A 13,759-nucleotide genomic window follows, 5' to 3' on the forward strand; every position below is an offset into this window, starting at 1 on the left:
AACCTGAGCTGACCTGTTTTTAAACGTTATTATTGAATACATCGAGTTGGAGACGAAGCGCTGTTATTCAGCCTTTTGTGTTAGGTGTGTGGGTCCAAAATAAAATTGTGTGTAACTCATGAAAATCCCACCCTTGATGTGGTCTCATTCATGTGCGACCAAAAGACGCATGGAATTGCCAAAACACAAGAGAAGGATTTGTAAGCGGCTTTTATTTGGTCCTCTGAACATTCATCATTGAGAACAACTTTGCTCTTAGGAGAAGTTTGTGAAGGTTTCCGTGCTGGCCTTTGGCAGGGTGAGGCGGCTCGTTCCAGGTTTTAGTCCGTAGATCAGCACCTCAAAGCTCTGAAGGGAAAAGAATGAAAGCTAAGTGTTAACAACAGTCAGAAATAAAGAGCTGTGGGTTTACCCGTCTGTGTTTCAGTGTATAGCTCAAATGCTAGAATGGATGGATGCTGCCGATTGCTTAGGGAAATGGTGTGTATGTTTGCAGGAGAGCAAGAGCCGTGCCGCCTGTTTTTCTTGAAGCTCTTTGTCTGAAGAGTGGAGAGGTTTGTGACAGTGTGGAGAGGGGGAAGGGAGCTCAACCAGAGCAATGCCCTTTGTTACCCAAATGTTCAGGGAAATCCAGCAAACAAGCCACAAAACGGCTCTTTCCAGCTGACTTTGTACCACATCAGCGTTTAGGTACAGAACTTTGATTTGTTTTCAAAATGTTATGCAAACATACAGCATTTTAGCCTCTCATGAAACATGCAGTTGTGATACTAAGAATTTGTCTTTTTCATCATGTGAAAATCATGCATAAACTATGATTTGATTGTTTCTCCTGGTCTCAGAGCTGTGAGAGGAAGCCTGATATCGACATCCTTTAACCCTACACTGCAAGCTTCCACACATTCACTGGTTGCAGACTGCATTGACCCGACATGAAGTAAAGTTAAAAGGGATTTCATACAGTGACAGCATCGCCAACAGCCCAGGGCCAGGATAGAGAACAGGCCTCCCATCTTCTCACATACATCTTATATACATACTCTGTCTTTAGTTGTAGTAAATTGAAGCGTGAGTCTATTACATGTGACATCGTTTTATAGTAAGTATTTATGGCACAGTAGGTGATGACAACACTTTGTGTCCTAATGCCGCAGACAAAAGCAGGAAGATCTTCTTTGATTTTAGCTGTGCTGTTATGCAGCCGTAGCCAAGGTAACTGCCTCCTCTGAGTTAGGTGTGTAACCTGGCAACAGCTCTGACATGTAACAGTAAGTGTACTGTGATAATGAAGTACCATTATGACAGCGCTGTGATCCTGTGAACACATTTATTGAAGTGTTGCTGAAGATGATAGTTTTCCTTCATCCAGCTGCTGCCCAACCTGTGCATTGTTACCTTTGCAACCGTGGCTGCTCGTTCACGTCGTATATCACTTCAGTTTTATCTTCATAGTGCACATAAGCAGCTGACTTGGCAACAGTGGGAACGAAAAACTCCAAAACAGACTCATTAAAGGAAGTGTTTGAGGCTGCTGGACAAAAGAGGAACGCAGTGCAGGACTTAACAACGTGAGACTTAAACTGTATTTGCAACAACATAAATACTAAATACTCTGTAATAGTGGATTCACAAGGGCTCTAAAAGCTCTTCAAGAGCACGTCTGTGTAAAGACTCAGATTGTTATCAGAGAAAGTTGATAACACTAGTAAAGATGATATAGATGTACGAGCTGCCGCACACAACGAGCAAGAAAGCGATGTTGCAACCCAAACAGGGAACACAGGTGGAGTGAAGGAAACCTTTGTTTCTTACTGTAATCAAATCAAAACCACCTCCAGTTTAAATAAATCACTAAACCCTTCCTCGGATCACCTGTTCAAGTTTGTAGCTGCACCCATCCACTGTCAGTTTAACACAGGCTCAAAGGTAAAGTTAAATACGTGCACATGCAGACAAACCCTTCTTACTACACTTGTTTAGTACCGCAACTTTAACCTCGACTCAGATCCAGACATGGGAGACAGTGGCGTGTTTGCTATTTGCCCTATGAGCAACAGACATGTTGCATTTGTGTCTCAGCAGTGAGCCTGTGAGGTGTTCAGTAGGCGAAGAGTGAAACTGCATCACGGATGCATCACAAAAGCTACACAACTGTCAAAGATGCACATGTGATACAGGCACTTCTAATGTTTTGCATGTCTGTGCAGTCAGTCTGTGCTCGGTTCCACTCGGTGTGATTTGAGTTATATATTTAATAAAAATGTGACCGTGGCGCACGTTTGGTGCCAAGCAGCATAGATATGTGTGGTCTGTGTCAAAGACAGTCTGGACCTCTGAGTGTTATGTGTGGCTGTGTGCAGACAGGAATAGGACCCAAGGTGCAGACTCCGGAGACAGTCGTGAACTCAAAATATAACATAACTGGAAAAACTCAAAATCAACTTAAACCGGAGGACTGACAGAACACACAGCTAAGTAAACGGTAGATCGCGACACAGACACAAAGAAACACAGGGCTTAAATACACAGAGGGAGCAATCAGGGAATGGGTAACAGGAGGGAAACACAGCTGGGGCAAATCAGAACTGACGAGACAAGGAAGCGTAAACTGAACACACTGAGATGAGACAGAGACCTTCAAAGTAAAACAGGAAACACAAAAGACAAAGACTCACATGCAGGCACTACAGAGGGAACAGACGTGGGACCAGGGCAAACACAGACACTGACTGGACACGGGGATATAGCAACTAAGGATACACAGAGACGCGAAACAAACCAAACAAGGAGCCAAAAAAAAAAAAAATAATAATGCAAACACCGGAGCCCGGAAAGCAACATAACAAAACACAGGCTAACGACAGGCGCAGGCGGCCAGGAAAAACAGTTCACACAAAGGTCAGGGGGCCGGCCCAGAGGCTGACGGCACGATAGTCCAAACCCGGGCAGTTCAGGGGGGCGGCCCGGAGGCTGATGGCCCAAGAGCCCAGAAAACAGTTCAGGGGGCCGGGCAGGCGGGAGGCACCGGCGGCGACGGAGCAGATCAGGAGGCCGGGCGGGAGGCACCGGCGGCGACGTAGTTCAGGGGGCCGTCCATGACGGCAATGACGTCCAGTCATCTGCCTGGAAAGCGGCCGGACAGGCCGGACAGGACGTGCAGGCCGGACAGGACGAGCAGGACGTGCAGGCCGGACGGGACGTGCAGGACCAGACAGCATGGGGACCTCAGGCGCAAACAAAGCTAGACGGAGCGAGGCAGGACCAGGCGCAGCTGAACACTCGGAGGCTGGACCAGGCGAGGCGGAAGCAGATGCTGCAGGCGGCGTGGATGTTGAGGTTGCAGGCGGTGGAGCCGGTGGTGGCTGAATGGTCTCGCCAGAACAGTCAGCAGACACTAGGATGTGCTGGCTGGGTCCTCCCGGACCCCCAGCTGATGAGGCAAGAGGCTGAACGGGCCCCTCGGACCCTCCAGCGGAGACAGGAGGCTGAACGGGCCCCTCGGACCCTCCAGCGGAGACAGGAGGCTGAACGGGCCCCTCGGGCCCTCCCGCTGACGAGGCAGGAGGCTGGACGGGCTCCTCGGACCCTCCAGCGGAGACAGGAGGCTGAACGGGCCCCTCGGGCCCTCCCGCTGACGAGGCAGAAGGCTGAACGGGCCCCTCGGGCCCTCCGGCGGAGACAGGAGGCTGAACGGGCCCCTCGGGCCCTCCGGCGGAGACAGGAGGCTGAACGGGCCCCTCGGGCCCTCCCGCTGACGAGGCAGAAGGCTGAACGGGCCCCTCGGGCCCTCCCGCTGACGAGACAGGAGGCTGAACGGGCCCCTCGGGCCCTCCAGCGGAGACAGGTGGCTGAACGGGCCCCTCGGGCCCTCCAGCGGAGACAGACGGCCGAAGCGGTTCCTTGGACCCCCCAGCAGGAAGAGACGGCTGAAGCGGTTCCCCAGAACCCCCAGCGGGAACAACAGGTGGCAGGACAGAAAATTGAGGAGAGGAGCGACGGTGGCGTCGTTTCCTTCTGAATGAGGGAACTGAAACTGGCGGAGAAACGGAGACCTCTTCATCGTCCGACCACATAGCTGCCAGGAAAAACGCAGGCGAACGAGAACCCGGCTGGTGTGGGGAGGGAGAGGAAGTCCGTGGCAATGTTGAGACAGGAGGAGAGTGTGTATTGTCCTGGGGCAGCGGTGGGGAAGATGTAGTGAGTGAGAGAGCAAGCTCACCAGCCTTGACTTGCTCTCTCCAGGCAGTAATGGTGCCGTCCAACTTAGTGTCCTTAGCAAACTGAGAAAGCTGAGGGTTATGGCGAATGATGGCATCTACCGCACTTAGCCCGACTGCCATAGTCCGTAAATCCTGTGACTGGGCAATGCGGTCGAGCAGACTCACCATCCGCATCATCTCGCCGTTGAACTCCGAGGAAAAAGAGTCTGCAGGGTCCATGTTCTGGTCGTGATCTTCTGTTATGTGACGGCTGTGTGCAGACAGGAATAGGACCCAAGGTGCAGACTCTGGAGACAGTCGTGAACTCAAAACAGCTTTAATATAGAACTCAAAATATAACATAACTGGAAAAACTCAAAATCAACTTAAACCGGAGGACTGACAGAACACACAGCTAAGTAAACGGTAGATCGCGACACAGACACAAAGAAACACAGGGCTTAAATACACAGAGGGAGCAATCAGGGAATGGGTAACAGGAGGGAAACACAGCTGGGGCAAATCAGAACTGACGAGACAAGGAAGCGTAAACTGAACACACTGAGATGAGACAGAGACCTTCAAAGTAAAACAGGAAACACAAAACACAGACTGAACAAAAGACAAAGACTCACATGCAGGCACTACAGAGGGAACAGAGACGTGGGACCAGGGCAGACACAGACACTGACTGGACACGGGGATATAGCAACTAAGGATACACAGAGACGCGAACTAGACAAGGGGATATAACTGACAGGGGAGACAGAGCGACTAGAGAAGACAGAGACATAAACCAAAAGACAGAACTCTAACAAAGAAACCAAAGACTAGAATTTATAAATAATAATAAACTCAAAAAACCCTGGGTCAACGACCCAGGCATCCTAACACTGAGGGACAGAAAAACCAGAAACAGTGTTAAATAAAAAATGAATAAATAAGATCTAAAAGCACATTTTTGTTGATTATTATTTATCTGTTTAAGAAAAGAGATTTTATATAAGAATGATCATTTTAAACGGGTAAATGTTGGACAGCTGTACACACACACTCACACACACACAGTGTCCCAGGCCCATCCCAGGTAGCGCCTCCCTCCTCGTGACCACAGATAGGGCGCTCGGCGCTGTTTTGTCTCCCATTGACTTCAAGGTTAAAGGCAACAGGGGTCATTATGCTGTGGGAGGATAACTGCTAAGGTCAAGGGTGACTCGTGGTACATCCCTCCCCCACTGCACGGCGCAGGTTTGATTTGTCATCAGTATCGAGCTGATTCCACTTGGAGTAAAAATATTGTGTACCAACAAAGCCTGTGTCTGTTAGCATTAAAGTTATTCTTCCTGCCGAGGAGACGCTGTGTGCTGCTGTGTTTCCTGTGCGTAACCTTTGAAAATGTCTCTTAAGCAGGACTATAAAAGTAAATAAAGGGTTGCTATGAGAACAAAGGTTTTATCTTGTCAGCTCCACAAAATCTGCAGCAAAAATCTGCACGTGTAAAATTTTCAGGTTAAGGATGGTTTTCTCTACGTTTGTCCCCTGGTGAAGAATTTTAATATTCAAACGTGCATGTACAAATATACTGGTCAGTTCCTTCGTACTCTCGTCGTGCACAGCTATGTTTGATATCCAGCAGACGACACACTTTTAGGTTTTCTCTCTCTCTTCTTGACAGATTCAGTTAGATTTTGGGTTTGTTGCCCAACCACTGTTACTGTAACACACAGATATTCTTACACATTATCAAACTGTATAGTGATTCAGTTGATGGAACCATGAATTCTGCTCTCTCTGAGAAAATCCTGAAGGGAAAAGTTTGGGCGTCAGTTGGTTCCCTGCTTGGATCTGAAACACATCCGCTCGTTCACCTCTGACTAACTGAAGCGTCTGGAGCGCTCGTATCAGTGTCTGGACTTGAATCAGACTGAGATGCTTTGCAATGAATTTTATAGGCCGTTCATGCCTGAAAACCCTCCAGCTGGATCAGTCAACGTTACTTTTTCACACCTTAGAATAACTTAAAATAAAAACTGCATTTTGTTTTTACTCTGGTTATTTCTAATGTTACAATTTGTTTGATGATCTGAAACATTTAGGTTCAACAAATATGCAGAGAAATAAATCATCAAGAGGCAAATGCTCCTTTTTGGTTCACAGCCGATCAGCAGATTCTGAAATACTCAGACCAACAATTAAGTAACACGTTGTGATGCTTGAACTTCAGCAGGTCATCCAGAGAAGAAGAGCTCAGCCCACCGTGGATTTTGGGGCTGATAACAGGAAAGGATGCGTTAGGGCTCCTGTGATATTGGCCGTTTACTTCATGAGAGTAGTGGTCCTATTATTAGGATATCTATAGAAAGTTTGGATCATTTAAAAACATCTGTAAATGTTTTACTTTTTCCCAAACGAATTAAATTCTAAAAACAAATTTTCATTTTAAATGATCGATTACTGTCGCCCGTGCTTTTTCTTTGGACAGCTCCAGTTTTGGTTAATCTAACTGGTTTTCAGTGCTGCTGACATGGTTTGGTTGACTTCTAATGGTAAGGAAGGCCAACATGGAGCTGGGATGTTGCAGCTCTCACCAAGGTGTTTGGTTAAACTCCTGCTGACCCTGCTAAATGACTCATAATCAGATAATAAATATTTCCCCCGTGTTGTGAAATCAGTAAGCAGAATCTTCGCGGCTCCTGGTTACCATCCTTACTCTAATCCACGTAGCATTAGTGAGGTTTAGAGGTCGGACGGGCAGCTTCAGCATGAAAACATGTGGAAGGTGGGAACGTGCAGGAACACAAAGTGTCTCCGTGCGCTGCTGTTTGGCTTCCTGCTGTGCTCACTTTGTAACCAAGCAAGGTGTGAAACTTTAACCTGCTTCCCCTGTTTCGCTGAGCGTTTCAGTTAGTTAATGTCATTGTGTTTTGCCAGCTTGAACCTGTGTTTATGCTAGGGCATGCACGTCCTCCTCCCAAGTGCCAGAGGCGCAGTTAAAGGGGAGGCTAATTTGGGTGTGAGGGCTGGGAAGAAAGGGCGGGGGCAGCATTGTTGAACGCCAGTGAAAATAGGACTATCATTTCCACTCAGATAACCCCTAGCTGTCATTGGACCACAAGCCAAGCGGTGACCCCGGGGGCTTGAACTCTTGCCGGTCATGTGACCAGGCAGTAAAGTGACCAGTGCTGGTCTCTCTGCGGTCAGAGAGGGGCAGGCTGTCGAGGAAAGAGGTTGGTGGGGGAGAGAACAGAGGAGCGGGGCAGAGAAAGAAACCGAGAGCAATGTGGAGAGCAGGCCCAGTGGCTTTTTCCTTTAGCAGAGTCCATGCTTGAATGGGGTCCAGGCAGACTGGGAGAAGCATGAAATGGATACATGGGAAGGTAAGCAAGGATCACTTTCTTTCCTGAATGCGTCCCACGTACAGGTAGTGCAACTACATCTGAGTGGAACTGAGAATATATTTGAAATGTATGTATGAAACTCAAACTGCAGCACTGTTGATCGTCACTGTTGGTTTCTATCTAATATTTCGAGTCTGAATAAACAATGTGATGCATACTGCTTGTGTGCAGGTTAGTTAATGATTTTCAGGCCGGGCTAATGAGCAGAGAAATCCCAGCTTGTCAGAGCCTCGCTGGCTTCCAGCACTTTGTTTATGTGCTGCTTGTGACGTAGCTGCAGCTGCACGGTGCACCTCCATATGTGCTGCTCTCTGCCATGTTGCTCACTTGTTATCTTTTTCTTCCTTTTGGCTGTTTATGCAAATGGTGTTGTGTGCTGGGACAAGAGGAAATGTCAAAAACAACAAACTGGTTTTTGGCACTTTCCACACTTTAATTCCGCCCACCGCTGCTCCTCCCTTCCTCCTTCCCTTCCTTGTATCACAGGAATTTGGAATGGGGTCCTTTCTCACTCTTAATATCAGCCCCACGTGAGAGGGTGTCTTTTTGGGCTTCGGTCACACAACGTTTCAGCTCAGCTTGGGACAAATTGGACGGACGTCCACAGACACACAGCGCTTTCTGGCCCTTCGATCGATGTTTTCCTTTAAGGACTTTGGGTTGGCATGTGGAGGAAGCATGCTACTGTACTGATCCCCTCCCCCTCCTTTAATCCCCTGAGCCTGGTTGGTTTGTGCTCAAGCTGAATTAGGGTTAAATAGCACTGCTGCACCTCAACACCAACACCTTCTGTTTTGCAGTAGTTCTGTGTGTGAGGAGGATTGTATTAAGCCCAAACTAATCATGAAGGAGAGGGAGAAAGCAAGCATAAGAGGTTGTTTATGTGGATGAAGGGGGCAGAGGCTGTGTGAAGATCAATAGTAACAGTGGGGGGAGGTCAGGGACTCCTGTGACTCTGTAATGCTCATCTATAACACGGCTAAAGACGCTTCTCAATGCAACCACTGCTTTTTCCCTAATTTCACTGTGAGATATCCGCCATCTCTCCCCGGCCACGTAAAGCCAAACGCCAGCTCCATCACGCTGTGCATCTTTGCTTTCTTGTTGTTTTGCAAGGGTGTGTTATTTCAACTGCCCCTGCACCCTTCCCCCAGGACAAACACAGACACACACTCAAACAGGATAAAACTTATCTGATGATTTGCAAATGCAGTTTTTGCCTCTGGGATTATTTACAGAGAGCGATGTGTTTGCTTCAAATGAGGCAAAACTGGCAACTGATTTTTAATGCAGGCAAATTTACAATGTTTTGGCCCCTTTTCTGTGTTACATGGGAGCGGGAGGTCATCCTACCGTGTTTAGGAGGTCCTGTATTTTAATACAGAGCAGATTTAGCACTTTTATGCAATTGTGTATCGCAGGGCATGGGCTGTGAAACTTCCCACATGGTTTGCATCAGCATGAACTGGCAAGTTAGACCTGTCATTAAAAAAAAGAAGCTCGGGGCCAAACAAGCTGGGCTTCAATGCTCTGCAACACAAATGAGAGAGGAACAAGGTGCAGATGAGCACACACACATCTGAGACTACAACAAATCATTCCTCCGGTGCATTTCTGGATACTTTTCCACAAAACCTTTTAGAAAAATGTATCAAATTCTCAATATAAGGACTCACAAGTGTTAGCAAATTCCTGAGATGGCACAAACTGTCCGCACATGAGGGAATATAGGAAGAAGTGGGAAAAGCACGAGGAATAAATGTGTTTTTAAATAACAAGACTTAGCAGTTTGTTGACTCACATGTAGAACAGGTCACCAGGTTATCAACATCATCACGTCTAAATGTTGGGCTCAGTCTGCGTGGCTCAGCGGTCACATGGTGGATGTTTCCATGTACTTAGCAGCAACATTTGAACATCGGTCGCACAAAGATAACAATGGGTTTTTTTTTTTTCAACACACAGCTCCTTTTACATAAAAAAAAGAAAATAAGAGCGGCTGAGGGAAATATTCAGTCGGACATGAGTTTCCTGGTTATTCTGTGCAGTTCATGACTGTAACAAATGGCAGCTTGTAAGACTTCCAATGATTCCTCCTTCTGTGAGAAAGCAGCCCGTCAGTGTTGTTTTTGTGCAGCATTAAGCAGCTGCATAATAAAGGACTTTGATAGTGAAACACTGTTGATATTTACCTGATGTTTCATTAATACAGAGATAAAATAAGACGTCTGTATTCCTGGTGTTACATTTTTGTGAACCATAAATCAGAAATCTGGTGTTTTTACTGCTCGTTCTACAGAAAACTCTGATTTTACCCTTTTTAACACATTTTTGTGGCATTACAGTTTTTCTGTTAGACTCTTTCAAACACGTCAAGCTTTCACAATATTCACCATATTACAGGGTTAGGATTGTTTGTGAATATGTAATTAAAAACAATTTTTCTGTTACGTTAAATTCTTAAAGCTCATTAAACCATAGATGGCTTATCAGTAGTTCAGTTGGTAAGCTTAAGTAGAGTATTGTCAGCCTTTTACTAACATGCATATATGTTTTAAAAAACATAACACCAGCACACTTTACATGGAGACACAAGACCTTATGTGGAATTAACATTTGCCAAATAAACATTTCAAATCTCTTTCAGATGAAAACAAAGCTGAGACAATGAGTCAGACTCCTGTGGTCTCTTTCCCACAGAATGTAACAGAGTGGCATTACATGCTCCTGACATTAGCATTACATTAATATGGAGCCTAACTTTGGTGTGGTATTACTCAATGCTAATGACGTAACCTCTGAGTGTGGGTGTATATTATCAAGACAGCAATGTCAACAGGTCAGTATTGTTCTCGCTGATGAGCTCAATCTGCAACTGCTTGCACATCGCTTTCAAGATTAGCATCACAGTGTCGGCCGCCAGGAATGTCAGATCAGAGTCCCAAAGGGTCTTCGCATGCCTTTAACCTCTGTGAATGTGGTCATGTACATTCCTGTCATAGTCGCGGGACACATCCTCCCCTCCTTCGAGCCCCAGGTAGGAGAGATAAGCTCGAGAAGAAAAAGAGATACGAAGAGGAAAATGAGAGGCTGAGGGACGGGAGAGAGGGAGGGCGTCGGCGGCGGAAAAGTACAGCAGATTCCTGCAACCCCCGATCCCTGTCTCAGCTGGGCATGATTGTGATGGAAAGCCTGAGACAAAAACCTGAAGAGAAAACCCTTCATTGGCAGGCACTGCTCTGTCAGCCTCTCAAAGGGCTGCTTTACACTATACATCAGCCTTTGTGTCTGTGGGATGTGGACAAAAGGGAGATTTGGCCACGATACATCTCTGTTCCCAGCATGATGCAGCTCAAAGAGGGTCAAACCTGGGACCTTCCTGCAGGAATCCACCATTCTTACTGAAAAAGCCCCGTTCGTGCACGTTCAGCTCATTTGCTCAGATTCTTTATATTTATTACAGTGAACGTTTCCTGCAACTCACGGGGAGCAGTGAGGAGATGCAGGTGATGCTTGTTTAACACTGAACAGGGCTACAATGTTTGACTTGCATCTCCTGGTTTGCGTTAAAGTTTGGAATGAAACCCAGGCTGACCCCTGGGAAACAATGCAGCCTTTAATGAGCCCTGGGGGGTTGGGGGTGACTGTGTGTTTGACACAGAGCATTGGGGGTTCTTGTAACCAAGAAGAGAGAGGGTGGAGTTCAAGATGAAGCAGTGCTTTTATGACTCCTTATCGTCACCTCGGGGGTAAATTTATCGTCACCTCGCCTTTTATGACCTTGTGATAACCTGAACATTTCTGAAAAGAGCCTTTGAGAGGATGAGAAATATTGCACTTCAGCTGCAGAAGGCTTTAATCTCATGCAAAACCTCACTGTTACACCAATACGTCTCTGCTGTGTCACTTTTCTCCACAATGGTTTGTCTAATCAAGCCTCGAACACAAAGCGGTTATCAAGCTGTCGTTGTGTTCATGTGTGGAGATGATGGCAGTTTCTGCCTTCACACTTGGAGTTAAAGTCCAGCGTGATCTTTGCTAGCATGCCAGCATTAGTGTCAAACTCAAAAGTACGATCTACACACTGCGTTTCCCACACTGCAACCGCAAGCCACAGCTTTTCCTGCCCCTCCCTCTGCTGGCCCAGTCTCTTAACATGCACCAGGTCAGGAGCACTAACAGTAGGATCGTGTTGCATTATAAGCAAAAGACAAAAAAGCACATTTTCACAAACACGTGCATACATTTTTTGTCAACTTATTATTGTAGGTTTTCAATTAAGTCGTGCTAAATAAATCAGAAAGATAAAAAGTCCATCCATGAAAATATTCCTACAGGACAATAGCACTGATTTCATTGTTTATCAGAACGAGATTAAAAGCTGAGGTCAGATTATCTAAGCACTGTCTGATCTTCTGAAACACTCTTGTTAAGAATTTTTAGTAGATCTGGAATAAAACTACGGCTGCCACAAACGATTATTGTGATAGTCGACTAATCAGATCATCATCCATTGGACATAACACGTACAGCTTATTGCACCAGCAGCATCTGCTCTTATATAACTATCATTAGCTTACAGCTTTAAGTGTTTAAGGTCTGTGCTAACTAAAAATAAAGACAAGATGATAGTTTATTGAATTTTAATGAAGTTTGCAGATTGTTTCGGTGAAGTTTAATAAACTCCTTGCTATCTAAAATATAACAGGACACCGGAGTAAATTCTCGAGCATCTCACACTTCTGATAATCAGCTGTCTGCTTGACGTTTATTCAGCTGTGTAAAAACTTTAACTTTAATCTCAGCCAAACCGATTTACTCAGGAACAAATAAAGTACTGAAAAAAGCCAAACAATAACATTTTAAGTTATCTAAGTGACTTATATATCATGTTTAACCTGAGTAGCGAAAGACGGCGGTGGGTTTGAAAACGATCTGCCGGGAGTCCGGTGTTCTCACGCGCTCTAGTGAGCCTTGCCCCCAGCTAGCTATCGAGCTAGTGGGTAACAGACGTCTCCGAAAACGTCGGAAAATATGTGGTGTCTTGTTAACTGAGCAGATATTTGAGGTTTACACAGCTACATTCTCGCCTGAAAATATGTTAAACGTTTATTTTGTGACCCAGAAAGAATAATAAGAGTAATATTAAAACTAACCAGCTGCCGCCATTGTTGGAAACTGAGCAGGGCTGCGCTATGAATTCTGGGATAGTTTGGACCACGAAGGACACACTCGACCCATCTTTCAAATCTGGGGAAATGAAGGGCGCATTTGTCGGAGTCTTCGAATGTGGACAGTCTTCGTCGTGTTGCTGTAACGTAATCGGCCTACAAAAGCGGGCACAGGAGGATGCAGTTCCTGAATTTGGACACAGCTACGATACCGGACACAGCTGCTTCTTCTTCGGGGTTTAACGGCAGCTGGCATCCTTGTACATGCAGTGCTGCCATCTTCTGTTTCAGTCCGTTATTACACTCTTAAATCCTACTACTTATTCCTGCGTCTTTTGGGATCTTACAAAGCTTCAAACGACGTGTCGACTATTAAATCAGTCGTCGATGATTTTGATAGTCGACGTAATCGTGACTAGTCGACTAATCGTGGCAGCCCTAAATAAAAACCAAATAAACAGACAGTGAGCCACCAAGATAAAAAAGCAATCATCAGTTTCTCTTGAGCCGAACATGAACATGGCTAATCCACAAAAATGAAAGTTCATCTAACAAAGTAACATTTTGCTTGCTGAAAAATTCCTTGTCACAGTCAAAAGATATGAAATCCTTAATAAAGTTCAAAAATGGTCCTCAGACATCCAAAAACCTTTTGTTTGTCCTTCACTCTATCTTCTAATAAAACACGTGGCATAATACTCAACGATATTATCTTTTTAGTTTAGTTTTTTTTTTCTTTTTTCTTATTTTTACTTGAATGTTTTTTTCCTGGAAAGCAATCGGAAACTGTAAGAAACTTTTTTTGCGTCTATAAAGAGAAACAGAACATATTTGGTTGGTAATGTGAGCGAGCTTTGTGATAGAAGACGTCAGTTTTACTGTTGTGTGCATGCACTTACAGTAATTTTTGGTTTTACATGCTTTTACTTTGAAAGGCAGATTTTTTTTAGTACCTGTTGCTTTTATGTCTGTTTTCGCTTTCACTTGAGAC

The 13,759-nt window shown here is 45.5% G+C and overlaps 1 protein-coding gene across 2 annotated transcripts in view; it reads left to right on the forward strand.

Annotated features, from left to right (window-relative positions):
• nr6a1a (nuclear receptor subfamily 6, group A, member 1a) overlaps window positions 1-13,759 on the forward strand; it is a 114,265-nt gene that overhangs the window by 75,090 nt on the left and 25,416 nt on the right. The window contains exon 1 of one of the 2 annotated variants that reach the window (XM_084946406.1): window positions 7,315-7,576. The exons of the other annotated variant lie outside the window; for it this stretch is intronic. Within the exon in view, the coding sequence (XP_084802532.1) occupies window positions 7,561-7,576 (16 nt within the window). The 5' untranslated portion in view covers window positions 7,315-7,560. Of the gene's footprint in view, window positions 1-7,314; window positions 7,577-13,759 lie in introns of those variants that run through there. 2 annotated transcript variants of the gene reach the window in all.

This window comes from Perissodus microlepis, chromosome 12 (genome assembly GCF_051167445.1).
Source record: "Perissodus microlepis isolate ML-2025 ecotype Zambia chromosome 12, ASM5116744v1, whole genome shotgun sequence".
Taxonomy (NCBI): Eukaryota; Metazoa; Chordata; class Actinopteri; order Cichliformes; family Cichlidae; genus Perissodus; species Perissodus microlepis.